At 44.8% G+C, this 20,892-nt stretch overlaps 2 protein-coding genes across 2 annotated transcripts in view; one reads left to right on the top strand and one right to left on the bottom strand.

The window, feature by feature from the left end:
* Nucleotides 1-6,627, bottom strand: part of TNFRSF17 (TNF receptor superfamily member 17) — a 74,553-nt gene extending 67,926 nt beyond the window's left edge. The window contains 2 exon segments of the mRNA XM_035022484.1: nucleotides 6,218-6,333; nucleotides 6,386-6,627. Coding sequence (XP_034878375.1) covers nucleotides 6,218-6,333; nucleotides 6,386-6,627 — 358 coding nt within the window.
* Nucleotides 6,628-6,708: 81 nt separating this feature from the next.
* The window catches only part of GSPT1 (G1 to S phase transition 1), a 38,146-nt gene continuing 23,962 nt past the window's right edge, over nucleotides 6,709-20,892 (top strand). The window contains exon 1 of the mRNA XM_035022293.1: nucleotides 6,709-7,072. Coding sequence (XP_034878184.1) covers nucleotides 6,709-7,072 — 364 coding nt within the window. The remainder of the gene's footprint in view (nucleotides 7,073-20,892) is intronic.

The following is a 20,892-nucleotide window of genomic DNA, read 5'->3' as shown; positions in this document are numbered from 1 at the left end:
TTCCCCAATGCTGCCCCTGGTCCACATTTAATTAAGGAAGGCCGAAAAAACCTTTTGGTAAAACTTGGGAACCAAGGTTAAAGTCTGTGTAACTCTAAGTGGTCTCTAAGAGACCAGAAAGCATGGCTTTTTGTTAGTATGAGAGTTTTTAAACTTTTAATTTTTCATTTTGAAATAATTAGAGATTCACAAGAAATTAAGATCATATTACAAGAGGTCCCATGTACCCATCACCCTGCTTCCCCTAGTGGTAACATCTTCTATCACCATGGTACACTGTCAAACACAGGTAATTGACATTCCACAATGCAATTAAGTACTCTATACCTTACTGGAATTTCACCTGTTTAACCTTTTTTTAAAAATGTCTTTAGGGAGCGCCTGGGTGGCTCAGTTGGTTAAGCGACTGCCTTCGGCTCAGGTCATGATCCTGGAGTCCTGGGATCAAGTCCCACATCGGGCTCCCTGCTCGGCGGGGAGTCTGCTTCTCCCTCTGACCCTCCCCCCTCTCATGTGCTCTCTCTCATTCTCTCTCTCTCAAATAAATAAATAAAATCTAAAAAAAAAAAAATGTCTTTAGGGCGCCTGCGTGGCTCAGTCCGTTAAGTGTCTGCCTTTGGCTCAGGTCATGATCCTGGAGTCCTGGGATCGAGTCCTGAATCGGGCTCCCTGCTCCACAGGGAGCCTGCTTCTATGTCTGCCTCTCTCTCTCTCTCTCTCTCTCTGTCTCTCATGAATAAATAAATAAAATCTTTCAAAAAAAAAAAGGTCTTTAAGTGGGGCACCTGGGTGGCTCAGATGGTTAAGTGTCTGCCTTTGGCTCAGGTCATGATCCCAGGGTCCTGGGATGGAGCCCCACATTGGGCTCCCTGCTCAGTGGGGAGTCTGCTTCTCCCTCTCCCTCTGCCATTCCCTCTGTTTGTGCTCTCTGGCTCTATTTCTCTGTCAAATAAATAAATAAAATCTTTTTTAAGAAATAAAAATGTCTTTAAGTTACAAAAGCAATTTGCTCGTCATTGAATGAATGAATACATAAGCAGTGGTACATGCCTACAATGGGATATTACTCAGCCATGAAAAGGAATGAGGTACTGATACATGCTACAGTGTGGATGAACCTTGAAAACTCTATGCTAAGTGAAAGAAGCCAGGCACAAAAGGTTGTCTATTGGGTAACTCCTTTTATATGAATGTCTAGAATAGGTAAATCTTAGAGATAGAAAGGAGATTGGTGGTTGTCAGAGGCAGGAAGGATAGGAGAATGGGGAGCATGTTTCCATGGGAATGGGAACCATTCCTGGAACAGTCATGGGTTTCCTTGTGCCATGATAAAAATGTTTTGGTACTGGACAAAGGTGGCAGTTGCACAACATTTTGAATGCACTGATTACAACTGAATTGTTCACTTTATTTTTATTTCTTAATTTATTTTTATTTTTTATTTACTTTTTATTTATTTTTTTAAGATTTCATTTATTCATTTGAGAGAGATCGAGAGCAAGAGAGAGCAGAGCACAAGCCGGGGGAGAGGCAGAGGGAGAAGGAGGAGCAGACTCCCAGCTGAGCAGAGAGCCCGATGTGAGGCTCGATCCCAGGACCCTGGGATCATGACCTGAGCTGAAAGCAGGGGCTTAACCGACTGAACCACCCAGGTGCCCCTATTTATTTATTTATTTTTAATAAATTTTTTAAAAATTTATTTGAGAGAGAGAGCATGAGCAGGAGGGGCAGAGGGAGAGAGAATCTCAAGCAGGCTCTGTGCTGAGCATGGAGCCAGATGTGGGGCTTGATCTCACCACCCTGAGATCATGACCTGAGCCAAAACCAAGAGTAGGACGTTCAACTAACTGCACCACCCAGGCACCCCTGAATTGTTTATTTTAAAATAGTTCATTTTATCTTATGTGAATTTCACCTCATTTTTAAAAAGTTTTATTTATTTAAGTAATCCCTATACCTAACATGGGGCTCTGAACTAACGATCCTGAGATCAGGATCAAGAGTCGCATGCTCTTCAGACTGAGCCAGCGAGGCACCCTGATGAAAGAATTTTTTAAAGCGATTTGTTTCTTGTAGGAAAGTCCAAACATAAAAGTATAGTAAAAAAAATTGCAATTTCTTCTTCTAGCTGCTCTCCATTCCACATCCAATCCCACCCCACAAATACACCTTCCATTAACAATTTAATATGTAACTATTCACACTTTAAAAAGTTTTTTAACATACAAAGAGATACATATGTCTCTTTCTCTCTCAAATGTTTACTGAGCACTTTATCCATGCCAGGCAATGTTGTAGGCCATGAGAACACCAATAGCAAATAAGACAGAGTTGTGGAATTAATTTTCCAGTAAGAGGAGATGGGTAGTAAGCATGGGAACAAATAAGAATTTCAGATTGTGATAAGGCATCTGAAAAAATAAAACTGGGCAAGAGGGTAGAGAGTGATGTGGGTTGGTGGAGGGCCAAGGTGGCTAGGAGACCACCTTGTAACTTAAAGACATTTTTATTTCTTAAAAAAGATTTTATTTATTTATTTGACAGAGAAATAGAGCCAGAGAACACAAGCAGAGGGAATGGCAGAGGGAGAGGGAGAAGCAGACTCCCCACTGAGCAGGGAGCCCGATGTGGGGCTCCATCCCAGGACCCTGGGATCATGACCTGAGCCATTCAGGACACATTGGCACTGAATGACAATGAGCTGGAGAGGTGAAGATCTAGGGAAGGAGCATTCCAGGGAGAGGAAAAATCTAGGTGTTTTTAAAGAAATAGGATTACACTAGATACACTGATCCGCTATATATTCTACACATACAAGATATATTGCTCTTGCCTACTTCATCATATATTATAAATGGATTTATAATCAGCACCTAGTCTGTGTCACTCTTTTTTGATAGCTGCATATTATTCCATACTGTTGCTATCCATCATGTATTTAATCAGAATTTCCCTGTTGACGGACATTTAGGTTGTTTCTGTTTTGGAGCTGCTGCAAAAATGCTGAAAAGGACAGCTTTTTACACTTGCACTCGTATTTCTACAGAAAACATTTCCAGGAGTGGCCCTGCTACCTGTGTGCACATGTTTTCACCCGCTAAACCCCTGGGATGGCCATGACTTTTCGTATCAGCCTCATGTTCAGAAGCATAAAAGAAAAACTTTTATTTATTTAGGTGTGGAGCTCTTTGCGGGGCTTGAACTCACGACCCTGAGATGAAGACCTGAGCTGAAATCAAGAGTGGAATGCCTAGCCAACTGAGCCACCCAGGTGCCCCCTAAAAAATAAGCTTTTAGATCAAAGAAGCAAAACAAAGTACTGTGTGGTAAATTAAAAGGGGCAGGTGCTGAGACCCTGATTCACTTTATTATTTTTTTTAAAGATTTTATTTATTTATTTGACAGAGAGAGAGACAGCGAGAGAGGGAACACAAGCAGGGGGAGTGGGAGAGGGAGAAGCAGGCTCCCCGCGGAGGAGGGAGCCCGATGCGGGGCTCGATCCCAGGACCCGATCCCAGGACCCTGGGATCATGACCTGAGCCGAAGGCAGATGCTTAACCATCTGAGCCACCCAGGTGCCCCCTGATTCACTTTAAAGGCAGAATATCTAAGTGAGGAGAGGAAGATGGCAGAGAACAAAAAAGAGAGAATACTAGGAATGCCAGCTGGTGGGGCTTGCGTCAGAAGATGGGAATTCTCTGTCGTGGAACGGCTCAGACCTTGAATAAGCATGGTGTTGTAAAGTACAGCGGTGGTCAGGCTAACCCTGTGTGTGCATCACAGCACGGAGCAGGATGTCCTTGGGAAAACTCTCAAAGCTGATAGTCCTGTGTCTCAACAGCCCTAAGTAAGTATAAAAGGGCAGTATCACCAGAAACTTCCTTCTGATGCACTGATTCACTCAGTGAAACATTTGTTAAGCACGTTTCCTATGCCAGGCATCATACCGGGCGTTGGGAATATAAAGAAGATGAAAAGATGCTGACCTCAAGTCGCTCAATCTTAGCACAACAACAATTATCAAGAAGAGCTTCTCACTTTCCTGCTGGAGCAGTGCTTCAACCCTGGCAGGTCAAGGCTTTTGAAAACCACTGGAGTGGATTCTTTCCTGAATTTCCATAATTATCCTATTCAGGGACCTGACATCAACTGCTTTACTAAGCAGCGGGTCTCAGCAGTTTTTGTCTTTATCTCTAGAAAAAGCCCTCAGGCACAAAGACGCTGCTAATTTAATTTGATGTGAAGAGCTAACCTAAGAGGGATCCATCATCCAGTGCCCTATGGGTGATCCACGTTGAAGTATGGCATCCAATGATAAAGCAGTTGGAGGACAGTATGGGTCACTCTTTGAGTCAGCTGTTTGTTTTGACATTTGTGTGTGTGTGTGTGTGTGTTGACATTTTTAGGAGTAGGTGAGGGAGTGCCAATCTTGAGTGAGAAGGCACTTTATTTTGGACACACTGTATTTTCTTCCTGTTGTGAATATAAGATAAAAATATTTATCTCAATAGCAATGCAGGTCTCCCTTATATGAAGGAGTTTTTATATCAATTGTTAATAAGTTCTGAGTAAATTCGAGGGCAATCACTTAATACCAACTTTAAAGTGGGACACTCTTAAGAAAGATTTAAATGGGTCTTCAGAGAACTGTATTAATAGGCTGTAACCTGAACTTTCTATTAATCTGGGGAATACATCATCTGTCGTGGAAAAAAAGAAAAATCAATGTCCAGAAGATTTCAGGGAGCATTGACCACAGATCTGAAGAAAAACTTAAAGCCAGGCTTGTTACAATGGAGGTCCCTGGTTTCTTCACATTTACAGCACTTGATATCTCAAGTATTCAGAGTTAGGAAAAAAGGGGCACCTGGGTGGCTTAGTCGTTGAGTGTCTGCCTTCGGCTCAGGTCATGATCCCGGGGTCCTGGGATTGAGCCCCACATCAGGCTCCCTGCTCTGCGGGAAGCCTGTTTCTCCCTCTCCCGCTCCCCCTACTTGTGTTCCCTCTCTCGCTGTGTCTCTCTGTCAAATAAATAAAATCTTTAAGAAAAAAAAGCATTCATAAAAATTGCTAGTTTAATATTAAACAGAATTTCAAACCACTTTAGCATAGAATTTGTTTTGAAAGGTACCTGACACAGCTTTGTTTCTGAGCTGTCTCATTAATGGGCTGGATCCTCTTTTAAGATACAGGTATTTAAATTTTAAATTCATATCTAGATCTGGATTTTGGACTGTAACATACGGTTGTTAAGAAACATCTATTCTCTGTGTGTCTACGCCTTTACTCTGTGATTTTTAGCAGGTTAGTTACACTCTGTCTAGACTCCTTGGAGAAAAATATCAACAATATGTTTTTCCCCGTCTTGGGCTCCGCATGGGTGAATTACAGGAAAACTTAACAGGTACTCAGAACAACGTTATTTTCCTACTTCATGTAATTGAGTCCAAGTATTTATCTTTCGCTTCCCCCCACCCCCATGTTTACCTAAACTCAGTCTGCCTGCGTGAGAAGCAGTCAATAAAACACTACGGGAATACTCGAGCAAATCCCATTGTTCAGAAGAAAAACACTTCACCTGATGGTGCATATAGAAGCTGGACGCATCAAAATAACCGTATTCGTTGGATACAGCTGGATACATTATGGAATAGGCCAATCCTCTGTTTAATTTGCAAGGCCCTTGGCCGGGAGGAGGGAGGGATGGAAAAGTTTGGGTGAAGGCTTTAAATGACTAGTCAAACAGACGGTGAGTCATTCCAAGTTCCCAGTTAATAATCCCCTGTGCCGGGGCAGAGCCTGGGCCCGAGCGCTTTACGAGCCACACTACAGTTTAAGTTGTACTGTCTCACGGTTTTATTCTCTTCTACCAAATGAATACACAAAATGTAAGACGCGAAGCGTCGGCTTTGAAATGTAGGGCAAAATCTGGCTGGGGGCGGGGAGAAGGAAGGTGGAAAGAGAGCACAAGGTAGGAAGACTGGGAAGCAGAGAGCGCACAGGCTGGTGATGCGAGAAGGAAGGAATTCCAGGAGGGGAGCGCTGTGTTTTGCGCCTTAGAACTGCTGTCCGTTTCCCCGCATCCTGTGCCCAACAGGACGGCGAGGACCACCCCGGGGTCCGAAGTGTCGCGCAAGGACGCGCCCCCACCCCTGCCCCCACCGGGTGACAGGTGGGGCCGCCGAGCGACGACTGGACCTCCGCCTCCTCGCGCTGCCTGCCGGGAGCCGGAGCCGCTTCCGGTTGCTCTGGGGTTCGGAACTCCGACTCCCGTCGGCCCCCGGGAAAACCGCAGCGGGGGCGCGCGGGTGCTGCCGGAACTCGTAGTTCCATCTGCTGCAGCACCTCATAGCCGGAAACTGGGAAGGGCAGGGCCAAGAACTACCGAGGCGAAGGTACGGGTGGCAGGGCGGGGTCAATCCGCGCCGGCGTGGGGTTGGCGCTGAGGCGGTCCGAGGTGGTTGGGGTTGGGTGGGAGGAGATCCGCTCGCACACACGAGGAGGGTTGAGCCGCCGCCGCCGTTGTCGTCGCGAGTGCGGAGTTGGGACTGGAGCCTTCGCCGCGACAACGCCGGGGATTGTGTCGCTAGCCCCCGGCCCCTCTGCCTCGCCGCTTCGCCGGGTCATCGCGGCCTGCTCCTGCCCGGCCCGTCGCCCCCGCCTCCCATTTCCCGCCCTCTCTTCACCACACACACGGCCCCCCCGATCATGGATCCGGGCAGTGGCGGTGGTGGCGGCGGCGGCGGCGGGAGCAGCAGCGGCAGCAGCAGCAGCGACTCGGCGCCCGACTGCTGGGACCAGGCGGACATGGAAGCCCCCGGGCCGGGCCCGTGTGGCGGCGGCGGCGGCCCCTTGGCGGCGGCGGCGACGGCGGCCACCGAGGCCCAGCGTGAGCACCTCAGTGCGGCCTTCAGCCGGCAACTCAACGTCAACGCCAAGCCCTTCGTGCCCAACGTCCACGCCGCCGAGTTCGTGCCGTCCTTCCTGCGGGGCCCGGCCCAGCAGCCGCCGCCCCCAGCTGGCGCCGCCACCCCCAACCACGGAGCCGGCAGCGGCGCGGGAGGCCCTCCGGGTAAAGGGCCGGGACGCGCGGGGCGGCCTCGGGGCGCGGGAGGAAGCCGGGCTGGGCGAGGGCGGGAGCAGCCGGCCTGGGCCCGGAGCCCACTGGGGCTGGGGGTGGGGCGGGGTGCGGTGGGCTCGGGCGGCGCGCCCCGCGGGGCCGGGTGGCACGTGGAGCGCTGACAGCGGCGCCGGGCGCGGGCAGCCCTGGGTGGGGCGGCCCGGGGCCGGGGAGGCGGCCTGCGCGGGGCGGCGGCGGCGGCGGCGGAGGGCCGGGCGGGGCGGGGGCGGCGTGCGGGGGACACCCGCGGGGCCTGGGGGCCGCAGCCACCCCCTGGCAGTGGGGACCGTATGGGACGGAGAGGGGGCCGCGGCAGGTCAGTGCCACGAGGCCTGGGAGTGAGCGCAGATGGAGCCACGAGTGGGTGTGGGGGGCGTTGAGAGATCCGAGGAGTTGGCGAGGACGAAGGCTCGCGTTTTCCCTTCACCTTCGGCCGAGCCGAGAGAGCGTCTCTTGCTGCAGTTTCTATTATTGAGACTGTAATTGCGCTTTAAAGGTCTGTGACGCGGAACCGTCCTGAGGGAGTCCCAAGATGCATTGCAGCCTTGTGATCCGGCAGAAACTGTTGGCTATCGATACAAAGATCTCGTTCACCCTTAGCGTTTGTAAGCTTGTGAAGTGCACAGAGTGTCAGGAAGTTAGCGTTCCTCACTTCAACGTTAACGTGTTAGGAAGCTGCATGGATCTGTGTGCCCTTTTCCTTGAGTGGGACTTGGGCTTTTCTTCCTAGTGGCACGTTTGGGATTTTCATTGCGTTAAAATCGTTTACCTTACTCAGGTTGCTTGGAATAACTCGCTCGCTCTGTTACTGTGTCAGGAGCGAGTCTGTTCACACACTGGAGCGTTTGTTAGGACTTAGGAGTCGTCGTGTTCCATTCTCATGAGCGCTGGTAGGCATTCTTTCTGTGGTTTCAAGTTAAGTTCGGTCTTTAAAAATCTTGCTGTGTTGTGCTTCAGTGAGAGCATGCTTTCGGGAACTGACTCAGAGGAACGTCAGTCAGAGAACTTTATACCTCCCAGAGACAGGTGCTTATGTTAGGAACTGTCCGTATTGATTAAAGAGAGGAAGAAAGGAGAAGGTGGAATGTCCTTCCCATTATCTAACCAGGGTATTGGGGACTGGGTCATAGATGTTCCCAAGAATTTGTGTGTGAGAATGGGTTGTTGATTTCTCTTTAAAGTTCTAAATTGTGGTATTTCTTAGATAAGTGGACATCATAAAAGTGCTCTGGGAGGTTAGTTTCTTCAGAAATATTTACTATAGTTTTCTCTCTAGACGCAAAAAGAGTTTGAAGAAATACTTTCGCAAAGTGTATATGTGAGTACACAGTTTGGATTTGGTTGTTTTATTGACTGGTATTTTATTTGATTTTTTTCTTTTGAGTAAGGAACTTGATTTTTTTCTTTTGAGTAAGGAAATTCAGTTCTTTTTTTTTTTTTTTTTTTGCTTAGATCAAGCCATTTTGGCTGCCCAAACTAGTTCATTACCAGCTCCTAAAAGTGTCGGTTTCCCCATACTTTATCATGGGTAGATTCCTTTTATCCAGCCATTTTCTTTTTGCCCCCCCCCCCCCGCCTCCTTTGGAGGCCCCAGCACCACTTGGGCTACACCTAGAACTCCGTTTCCAGCGTATGTAGCCATCAGCCATCAAAAGACACTCGTCCTTAGAGCAATAGTCAGGAATAATGGTTATTGTTGAGTGGTTAGGCAGTACCTCTTAGGTGGGGGGATTGCTTTTCTCTTCCTGGTATTTGCCAGTTTCAGCTGTACTCTTAACCCTTTTCTCTGTGACACTACTAGAAGTGGGAGATGTAAAAGTGTGTGGGGAAGTGGTTGTTGGTAAGAAAATTCCCTACATTGTGGTCAGGTTTTTCTTTTTTTATTGGAAACCTATATTGGTGTTACTGATTTTATCAGATGCTTCTACAAAATGCCTGTTAATGTTAAAAATAATCCTCTGTAGGATGTTTATTTAGAAAAGAATAGGGTGCCTGAGTGGCTTAGTCAGTTAAGGTCTGCCTTCGGCTCGGGTCAAGATCCCGGGGTCCTGGGATCGCGCCCCCCCATTGGGCTCCCTGCTCAGCGGGGAGTCTGCTTCTCCCTCTCGCCCTGCTTGTGCTCTCTCTCTCTCTCTGTCAAATAAATAAAATCTTAAAAAAAAAAAGAATAGATTTTTGAGTTGAGGTCCAGAGTTATGTTGGATTGCATGTTCCAGCCCATTCAGGTCCATAAAATACCACCCTTAGAGCAGGGAACTGTGCTTGGAAGAAGCAGGGAAAAAGTTGGAAGTAGCACTTAGATTGAAATTCACAAAGGGGGAACCATAAGATTTGCAAGTTTTTTTTTTATAGTGAGGAAATAGTCAGTAGGGCATGCATGTTTTCTTTTGTTGTTAAGCCATAGCTGAAATTTGTGGTGGGTGTGTTTTGAAATTAAATACCAGGAGAGCTCTTGAAGGAGTCTGTCTAGACTAGAGAACCAGAATGAATGACTTGTAAAATGTGTCTATCTAGAATGAATATCTGTCATTTCTCCCGAAAATTCTCTCCTTTCCCTTCCTCCCTTCATTCCTTTTTCCCTCCCTCCCTCCATTCCTTCCTTCCTTCCTTCTTCTCTTTTTTTTTTTTTGGAAATAGTTTCAGTGGGCCTTGAGCAAGAGGAGGAAGATGCTTTTGCCCAAAGTGTCATTCACCTTACTGGAGGGCTGCTAGTTATGCCTGTTTCTAGCTATCCCAAGTCAGAACTTGGGATTCAGTGTTGACCTTGAATCCCTTTGAAAATTTAATATAGGTTTCCAAAGGAATGATTAAGTAGAACACATTTAAGTGTAATTAAGTATAATTCATTTAAGTGTAATTCTCTACAGATCCAAGTAAATTAGCTAAGTGATTCTCCTTAAAGTAGAGGTTCTGAAATGAATGAAAATATAAGACAGGGGTTACTTGTACTAGAACTAACATTTTCTATGATAGAATGTACTTGATGTTCCACTTTGTACCCGGTTCAGTCTTTTTATTGTTGTTGTTAAATGAGAAACAGATTTAGCAGTGGTGATGAGGGTTACTCGGTGTCCTGGTTTATTTGGGCTGCTGTAACAAAATACTCCAGACTGGGTGGCTTTTAAACAACAGAAATTTATTGCTCACAGTTTTGGAGGCTGGAAGCCCAAGATCAGGGTTCCGGCCTGTTCTGGGGAGAGCCCTCTTCTGGATAGCCAACTGCTGACTTCCCGTGTCTTGAGGCAGAAGGAGCAAGGGAGCTCTTTTTTTTTTTTTTTTTTTTAAATAAAGGCAATAATCCTGTTCGTGAGGGCTCCACCCTCATGACTTAGGACCTCCCAAACGCCGCACTGACTTTATCACATTAGGCATTAGGATTTCGATATAGGGATTATGGGAGACACAAATATTCAGACCATACATAGCACTTGGACTTTTAGAATAGCCGGAGCTTCTGAAATAGTGGTGTAGTGTCCTTTCCACCACCCCACTCTCAACACCTCTCAAAACTCTGCCATTAAAAAAGCAGTATAGAGGGACGCCTGAGCGGCTCAGTGGGTTAAGCGGCTGCCTTTGGCTCAGGTCATGATCCCAGGGTCCTGGGATTGAGTCCTACGTCAGGCTCCCTGCTTGGTGGGGAGCCTGCTTCTCCGTCTCCCTCTGCCTGCTGCTCGCCTGCTATGCTCTCTCTCCCTCTCTGACAAATAAATAAATATAATATTTTAAAAAAAAAAAACAAAATAAGGGGCGCCTGGGTGGCTCAGTTCGTGGGGCGACTGCCTTTGGCTCGGGTCATGGTCCTGGAGTCCCGGGATCGAGTCCCGCATCGGGCTCCCTGCTCAGCGGGGAGTCTGCTTCTCCCTCTGACCCTCTTCCCTCTCATGCTCTCTCTCATTCTCTCTCTCTCAAATAAATAAATAAAATCTTAAAAAAAAAAAAAACACAATAATAAAAGCAGTACAGAATAAAACTAGCAGGCCTCAGCAGGCCCTCCAAAGAATTGTCTCCAAAATGTTGCACATTGTGTTGGAAGCTTGAATTTTATTTTTTATTATTTTATAATATTTTATTTATTTATTTGAAAGAGAGACAGCAAGAGCGAGAGAGGGAACACAAGCAGGGGGAGTGGGAGAGGGAGAAGCAGGCTTCCCACCAAACAGGGAGCCTGATTCAGGGCTCTATCCCAGGATCCTGGGATCAAGACCCGAGAGCCGAAGGCAGACGCTTAACGACTGAGCCACCCAGGCGCCCCTGAAGCTTGAATTTTAAAGAGAAATGGTTTCGCTGAATGCTAACTTTTAGTGGGGGAGGGATTTTCTTTTTTTTAGTGATTGAGCTATAACTCACTATAAAATTTACCTTTTAGAAATATACAGTGGTTTTCAGTATATTCACAAAGTTATGCAATCATCAACATTTGGTGAATGCTTGTTAATCACTCATCTCTCAAAGGTGACCCCCTCAGAGCCACGGGAGTAGAGAAGATCCAGATTCAAAGTAATAGTTGTTTTGTCCAGCAGGGCCCTTAGACTTTATTTACATTAAACAATACCTGTGGAAACTGAGAGATAAGTTTAGATAGATAATAGATAAGATTCTTGAGATTTGTTTCTCTTTCTGTAAGACCAAAGGCCTGCAACAACAACTCTACTGTCAAGGATTTTTCAGGCTTCCATGGGACAGTAAGTGAAATAGAGTAAACAGAGGAAATCGGAGAAAAGTATTATTCCTGGAGTGTCATTTCTTTTCCTACCTGATTTTCTGTTCTACCTGGTTATTTCCTTGTCTGCCTTGACTTACTCATTATTAGACTGTTAGATTTGGACTCTTTTTTTTTTTTAAGAGTTTATTTATTTATTTGACAGAGAAAGAGAGAACATAAGCAGGGGGAGTGGCAGAGGGAGAGGGAGAAGCAGACTCTCTGCTGAGCAGCTGAGCAGGGAGCCTGTCATGGGGCTCGATCCCAGGACCCTGGGACCACAACCTGGGCCGAAGGTAGGCGCCCAACCGACTGAGCCACCCAGGCGCCCCTAGATTTGGGCTCTTATTTCATGATTTTACAAACTGTTAGAATTTTTGATTGGGAATAAACCCTCTTTGGGGCAGGTTTTATTTAATGTAGTTAGTACATAGCTTTTTGCATTCTTTTGTCCTTTGTTTATTTTTCACCTTTTCTGGAATCGTACTGCATGAAAAGGCAGCAATTAAAATTTATCATGCGAGTTAGGGAAATGTAGAGGACAGATTTTAAGCCTTGTTTTGCTTGATTTTGTTCCCTGGGGAGGAAATATCCTTTTTTTTTTTGTTTTAATTAATTAATTTTTTTAGAGAGAGAGTGTGGCACACAAGAGGGAGGGGCAGAGGGAGAGAGAATTCCATGCAGACTCTGGAGCCCGACTCAGGACTCGATTTCACACCCTGAGATTACAACCTGAGCCGAAACCAAGAGTTGGATTTTTTTTTTTTTTTAAGATTTTATTTATTTATTTGACAGAGAGAGATAGCAACAGCAGGAACACAAGCAGGGGGAGTGGGAGAGGGAGAAGCAGGCTTCCCGCCAAGCAGGGAGCCAGATGCAGGGCTCGATCCCAGGACCCTGGGATCATGACCTGAGCCAAAGGCAGACGCTCAACGACTGAGCCACCCAGGCGCCCCAAGAGTTGGATATTTAACCAACTCTGCCACCCAGGTGTCCCAGGGAGGAAGTGTCTCAGAGTGTTAAAATAGTATTGTCTTGGGGCGCCTGGGTGGCTCAGTTGTTAAGCATCTGCCTTCGGCTCAGGTCATGATCCCAGGGTCCTGGGATCGAGCATCGGGCTCCCTGCTCGGCGGGAGGCCTGCTTCTCCCTCTCCCACTCCCCCTGCTTGTGTTGCCTCTCTCGCTGTCTCTCTCAAAATAAATAAATAAAATCTTTTAAAAAATAAAAATAAAATAGTATTGTCTTCCTGGTTGAAAAGAAAGGAATGAAAGAGATTTGATAACGTTTTGGGGTGAATTAGCAGAATTAGAATGAAATGTTTGGAGATGTGAATCTCTGGCTTTGCTTATATATTGCAATTAAAGAACAAATGTTTTCATGCCTTCAGAACACAGGATGCTGTGCTGGGCCCTTGAAGGGATGCCACCAAGATGATTAAGTTGTGATCCCTCAAGGAGCATAGAAAGGGATGGATCAAATACCCATTTTACTCTAATGGGAGACCCAAGGTGGTAAGAGGGGCCATACAAAGGGGGTAGAGGGCTTTCAAAGCTGAGAGGAGGAATTGTCCACAGATTTCCTTATGTAAATCATTTCAGTCCTGTCACCGTAATCCTAAAGCTAAAGATCTATTTTCTGCTAAGTGTTCTTTGTGAATACCTTGGGGTTTTTTTAAATTGAGATCTAATTTATATACACGGTTAACCTTTGTGTTTCCCTATTTTATTAAGTTTGCTAGGAATTTGCTGGAGTAGAGCATTGGTTATCTTTATCACTTGTAGTTGACACACTACATTACATGAGTTTCAGGTGTAAGAGATAATGGCTCCTCCTGCCACAGGTGTAGCTGCCGGCTGTCAGCACGGCGATTACCGTACCCTGCTGTGCCTTGGATCCCCGGGAGCATCGACGGCTTTTCTTTCTACATTACTTGTTGTCACTTTCATAGGAGCGGCAGTGAGTTAGTGCAGTTCTAGTGGTGTATCTGTTGGGCATGTTAATTTAGGATTGCGTCATTCTGTTCACAGTTCTTAAAAATCTTTGGGAAGCAAGAATTTGGCCACTAGTTGAAGGTTCTTAATTGTTCTGAGATCCTTAGGCTCCTTTTTTAGCTGCAATCGTTGATTCATACCAAAGCTGCTTAAAAATTTTGTCCTTGTTTTCAGTAGATTTTAACAAAGCATGGCTGGACTGTAGATGTGTTTGGTTTTTTTTCATAAGTGGCTTTGTTCTGAGGAAACCTAATTACCGTACTCCAAGTTGAACCCGATTCCCAGCATAATTCTACTTTCCAGGTGAGAGAAACGTTTAGTAAGGATTTTCTGAGCATCTTTTATTAGCCTGGCCTGAGAGTGGTGACACCAAATTTCAGACTACATTCTGACTAGGTAATGGTAGGTCACTTCACTTGAAACAAACAAAAAGTGCATACTTGTGAATGTCATTGGGGCAATTTCCTGGTTGACCATTTCTGCAGAACTCCAGTGGGTTACCGTGCTAAGTGGTCTGTGTCCATCTCCTTTGGGTGGTTGATTTTGGTTGCATATACATATTTTTCTCTTCTCTTTGTACCTTATTGGGGCTGTCCGAAATGGTTTCGGTTGATGAATTTCAAGTATACCTCAAGTTGTTTTTGACGTAGGTGGGATATAAATCATAGATGAATGTTTTAGGGTTGCTTGAAGAATACAGTGGGATTTAACTCTACAGAAAGCCTAATCAAGTTGGTATGTGGCGATGTGTTAGTGATTGAATAAATGGGATTTTGGAATGTGAGGGCTAGAAGTGACCCCAGCAGTAATAACAGTTGCCTCATTTTGGATAAAGAAACTGAAGCCTAGAGATGCTAAGTGAAGGCATAAGATCACTTGGAGCTTTAATGCCATGGTTGATGCTAGAATCCACATTTGCCAGTTGCTAGTTGAGTGCTCTCTGCACACATCGCTGTTTAATAATGGGAAAAAGGGTGTGCCTAGAGCTGAGAAGACCAGCGCGGGTCTTCTCACTCGGGAATTTGCCTTTCCTATATTTCATTCTTAAATTTTTAGAATTATTATGGGGCTTTGAACTGCTTGTTGTAATCATAAATTTACTGAGCAGTTACCACCATCATTGCTTAATGTAGAATCTTCACAACACTGTCTTGAGGTATAGGTACTGTAAACACATTTTACAGGTAAGAAAATTAAGACTCAGAAGCTAAGTAAATTAGCAAGGTGAGGGGCGCCTGGGTGTCTCAGTCATTAAGTGTCTGCCTTCGCCTCGGGTCATGATCCCAGGGTCCTGGGATCAAGCCCCACATCGCTCCGCGGGAAGTCTGCTTCTTCTCCCTCTCCCACTTCCCTGCTTGTGTTCCCTCTCTCACTGTGTCTCTTTCTGTCAAATAAATAAAATCATAAGGAAAAAAAGAATTAGCAAGGTGACATCCATGACTAAACAGAGGAGCTAGGATTAGAATCTAGGTCTGATTTCGAAGCTTATTCTAGTAATGGTTACTCTGCTAGCCCTTTCCTTGTGATTTGATATTGAACGATCTTTTTGGCCAAGATACTTTTTTCAGAGAAGGAGCCCATGAATGTGTGGGCTATGGCACTGTCTCCATGTTCTCTGTCAGTGGGGGCCGAGGAACATCTTCATAAGGAGGCAGTGCTCTAAAGTAATACTTGGAAATTGCTTCTTCATATGTTTTAGGAAACGATGATGTAAAATTATTTTAAACAGCTCTGTTCGCTACTGTCTGTGACATCATACCTTTTATTTTTAGAGTGTTAGGTAATTAAAGCAAAACCCTGGACCTTTGTATGTGTTCTGTGGGCTCTTATTTCTGATGTCTGCCTTTACTGTGTTCTGGTTTTGTCTGTGGGAGAAAAATACCTCAACGGGCAGTTTTGGTGAGACTACGTGGTCACCTGAGTGCTAGAGAAGTTTTAGTTCCTTACTCAGACTATACTTGAACATTTCTTGGATATTGTTTCTCTGACCCCTTGTTAAAAAGTCAGCACATAGGGGTGCTTGGGTGGCTCAGTCGGTTAAACGTCTGCCTTCGGCTCAGGTCATGATCCCAGAGTCCTGGGATCGAGTCCCGCATCGGGCTCCCTGCTCAGCAGAGAGCCTGCTTCTCCCTCTCTCTCTGCCTGCCTCTCTACCTACTTGTGCTCTCTCTCTCTCTGTCAAATGAATAAAATCTTAAAAAAAAAAAAAAAAAAAAGCCAGCACATAGAAGGTTGTTTTTACTCTGTTGAGCCCTTATGGGAATGTAGTAAACATAAGACTCCTGAGAAAACTGAACCAATAAGACCACAAGGAACCAGCCCTGTGAAAACCAAAAGAAAGCTGAAGGGAATTCAGTAAAATCAGTTATATGTTTATCCTGTATGGTACGTGCGCTCTGCCAGCCTGTGGGGACTACAAGAGTAGAGAAAAAAGTCTCCATATTTCAGAAAACCACTATCATTCTGGAAGTCTGTGATCTCCGGGGGAACCAGAACGAAGATCTGTTTGTGTGCCCCTGTAATTGAAGCCAGGGTCCTGCCCTAGAGGAGTTCTAAGGAGGGATCATTAGCCTTCGGGTGGTGGGCTGGGTCGGGAGTGTGATAAAAGTGGAAGATCAGGTGTGGCCAGTTTGTACACTTAAGGAGAATGTGAGAGCTGCTAGAACTGGGCCCTTGTGGCTCTTTAATTGAAATTAAGTAAAATTTAAAATTCCATTCCTCAGTTGAGGTACCACCTTTCAAATGCTTAATAGCCACATGTGGCTTGGGACTATCCTATCACAGCACAGAGAACACGTCCCTCACTGCAGAAACTTGTATTGGGCAGAATTTTGTCACACTGTTTCTCACTTCTGCCCAGTGTAACACATGGTGACTTCTGTGACAGCACTGAAATTGTTTTTATTTTTTTCTTTAATGAGCATACCATTTAGCTAGCAGGGCTAAGGAATTTTAGTTAGGGTAGCTGTTTTATATATTGCTGTTTAGTGTGTAAAGAGGATTAAAGATCAGTTTTATATTTAAAGCAGTACAAATTCAAATTGGTTATTTATGAAATATACAGATTAAGCACTTTCAAGAATTGGCCAGACATATGTGTTGAAAACACGTAGCTTGAATTAAAACATTTCATTATCTACCACCTGTATGGCCTTGACTAACTTGTGCTATACTGATGAGCTGACAAAGTACGAGTCTCCATGTTGACGTCTTTTGATTCATGATCAGATCTTTTATTTCCTTTCAGTGAGTTCCATGCTAAACATGGGGCTTGAACTCATGAGCCCTGAGAACAGAGAGTCTCATGCTCTGTCGACTGAGCCAGCCAGGTGCCCCTCCATGATCAGCTCTTTTAAAAATGTTTATATTCTTTTTACAAAAATTACAGTGAAATCATGGGGTGCCTGGGTGGCTCAGTTGGTTAAGTGTCTGACTCTTGATTTCCACTCAGGTCACGATCTCAGGGGCGTGAGATTGAGCCCTGTGTTGGGCTCCACGCTCGGTGGGGAGTCAGCTTCTCTCTCTCCCTCTCCTTTTGACCCTCCCCCTGCTCTCTTTCTCAAATAAATAAATGTTTAAAAACAAAAATTACAGGGCGCCTGGGTGGCTCAGTTGGTTAAGCGACTGCCTTCGGCTCAGGTCCCGATCCTGGAGTCCCGGGATCGAGTCCCGCATCGGGCTCCCTGCTCAGCAGGGAGTTTGCTTCTCCCTCTGACCCTCCCCGCTTTCATGTGCTCTCTCTCTCTCTCTCTCTCTCAAATAAATAAATAAAATCTTAAAAACAAAAAAAAAAAACAAAAAAATTACAGTGAAATCCATGTAACATACAATTAACCATTTTAAAGTGAATAATTCAGCTAGTGTTGTGCAATTACCACCTCTGTCTAGCTCCAAAACATTTTCAGCACCTTCCCTGCCCCCCAAGAGGAGACCTGTGCCCGGTCAGCAGTTACTTCCCATTCCCTTTGCCTCCTCCCAGCTTCTGGCAACCACCAGCCTGCTTTCTGTCTCTGTGGATTTACCTGTTCTGAACATTTTATATGAGTGGAATTGTACAGCATGTGACCCTTTGTGTCTGGCTTATTTCACCAGGATCAGATTTTCTCTTAACGGTTTTAACATTCAGATCATCATCGGTGTTAAAGCACAGGCAGTCATACTGCCTGACAGTAACATCTTTCACCTCTTGTTTTAAAATTTGTGGTGATATACCCAGTATCACACCTAGTTCACTAATCTTCCTTTATCAGGAACCAGAGTATTAGTTTCCCTTTTAATTTGGGATATGGCAGGTTACTCATTGATGCAGTCTGATAACTTTCCCACTTAATTAGAATCGTTCGTGTTTTGAATACTTGACAAGGGTGTATTTCTGAACATACCATTGGAAAATATGAAACCATAATGTCACTCCTTACTCCTCGGAAGGTTTACTAGCTTTTCCTTCACCGGGATGTGAACTGCGCAGGACTTAAATCACGGTCATCTGTTTGCTGACCATGAACAAATGACTTTGGGCCCTTGTAGAATTCTGAGCCCGGGCTCCCTAGTGCTAGTAAAGTCGGAATATGATATGCATTATGAATAAGACCTGAGTAGAATGAACTGGAAAGTGTTGACTGTGTATGTGTGTGTGTGTGTGTAAGAAGACTGGGGTGCAATTAGATTGAGAAGTTTAAAAGAACATCTTGCTATATCTGATTTTTCTGGTTCATTATTGCAGAAATACCAGTTCACAAATGTCGCTAGCCTTGCCATTAGGTTTATAATGTGATCCATGTCTGGATGCCTGGAAAGCTTTTTTCCACATTGGGGAAAGTATGGTCAACTTCTTATTTTGAGGCCCTTTAATACCATTAGGTATATATTAAGCACTTAATTGATTTTGGTATTTGACTCTCTCTGTCCCTGTGAGCTTTACGAACTTAAGGCGAACATATCATAAATAGGACGTTTTGAAAAATAAAGCCGTGAGCAGATTTTCATTATGGTGCGTTCTGCAGCCACTGAGGTGGTCTGGTGACTGATACCATTATCCTGAGCAGCGCCTTACAGTCTTCTGCATGTATTGTGTATTTGTAAATCTAAGAGTTAGTTCTAGAACTGGGTGGTCAGCTATGTGTATTGTTGGGTTTTGTAAAGCTCAGCTGCAGTTTGGGGTATCTTACTGTGTGATCTTTTTCCTGCCTTAAAACACTACGTCCTCTCTGACTCAGTGTACTTTTATCGAGTAATTTTTCAGCAGGGGCTGTTTGAAGGAGGGCGAGATGGCGCTTGTCTAACTTGGAAAAGCCCGGTTGGGTCGGGTTTGTCTGAATGTTAGATGGGAGTGATTGCAGTTACGTATTTTCAGGGTGTTTGGAGGGGATTGAATGAGTCAGCACATCACGGCTTGTTAAAAATCAATTGGAGGTAATATGCCCCGACCTCGAGCGCTGTGTGGATTTGTGAGGGCCTCTGTCCAGGCTGGCACACATTTGATCCTCAGTCATGCTGGTTGATAGAGTCGAGTGTGTCCCAGCGCGTTAGGGCGAAGAGACTCACGTGTTGAATATCTGCTTGGTGCCAGGAGTTACTTAATACAAACCAAATGTATTCTCTCATTTAGTTCTCTCAGCGGTCCTGTCAGGTGGGTGGTATGTCATTAACAGAATTCCAGTGAAGTAGCTGCATCTCACAACCTGAAGTGACAAGCCAGCATTTACAGCAGGAGTCAGCTCAGTGCTAGCCCCTTACCACTACCCTGTGCTGCCCCCTCCAGCCCGAGGGAGGCATATGAACTTGGCTTTCTCTGAAAATTGAGAAATTTTCCTTCCCGCACCCATAAACTTTTCTTTGAAATAGGAAAACCAAAAAAGTATAATTCCTGTTCTCTCCCACACCTCGTTCAAATGATGTTTTAGTTTCTGTTTATATCCTGCTAACCACGTAGGCTGGGGTCATCTTAGACCTTTCACTCTTCCTTCCTCCTCCTGCCAGATGATGCCTCTGTTATCTTTTCCCTCGACCCCTCCTCTCTAGTTGTACTGCTCACGTGTTCACAGGGCATGCTTGCCTGTAGTGTGATGTTGGTCTTTCTGCCAGTGGTGGTTTTTTTTTCCCTCTCTCATTATCTCTTTGCCATGGTAGAGGGACCTTCCCAAGTGACACTCAGCATGTCACTTCTCTTGGAAAAACTTGGTTGCCCTTTACCTTTCAGGAACAGGAAATTACTTTCTTCAACACTTCACATTGTTGAAGACTGGGCCCAAAACTTTGTCTTGACTTACAGGTGATTCTACGAAGTGATTTTACATATGAGCTTTGCAGTTATGAATTCATTATTTATTATTTGGTGTGCAGGATTCAGGTGACTTCAAATTCTTTGATACCTTTTGCTTCTTGGAGATTTTTTTGAAGCAAGGGCACTTTCATATTGGGATATCATTTAGGTTTATCAGATATAAAAAATAAAGTTACGTATTTGGTCAGTATATTTTTCTCATACCTCTCTTCCAGGGATGTCATACGTAGATTTGCAGTGTGGCAGCTGTGGAAACTGGATTGTTGCTTGATCTTAGAATTCTAATATAGGGCAAAACTGGCGTCATTGTAAGCACCATTTCTGACACGTTGTAAGGGATCCTTCGCATTTCAAGGACTTTGTGTGAATGTCCTTTTTATTTTATTGGTATTAGATAGAATTTATTCAAGGATCTTAGTAATAATATGTGATTATGGAATTTTAAAAAGAGCTAATCATAGCTTTCTTGGCCACCTGGAGCTAGCAAGAGAGAATCTAGAGAAGTAATGTGTATTTGTTGAGCAAAATCTTAATAATTTCATCTGCACTGGGCCGCAGATTACTTTTATAATAGCTTTGAAGGAAAAATTTTATGAAGCAAATCAAGAGAATAAGCATATCTTTATGAATACATTTCAATTACTGAAAATATGGTAGAAATCTGCTGTAATCAGTAGATGTTTAAAAAGATTTTTTAAACAGACTTCTAGTTTGAACACCTGCGTTAGTTGCTGTTGGTCTAAATTACTGAGGTTTTTGTTGGGCTATTGAAATTCTATTTTTACCGTATCTTAAAAG

Source organism: Mirounga leonina, unplaced genomic scaffold (genome assembly GCF_011800145.1).
Source record: "Mirounga leonina isolate KUSES-001 unplaced genomic scaffold, KU_Mleo_1.0 Mir_175, whole genome shotgun sequence".
In the NCBI taxonomy this organism is placed as follows: domain Eukaryota; kingdom Metazoa; phylum Chordata; class Mammalia; order Carnivora; family Phocidae; genus Mirounga; species Mirounga leonina.
Note: the sequence above shows the minus strand (reverse complement) of the source record. Positions and strands in the feature narration are given on the sequence as shown.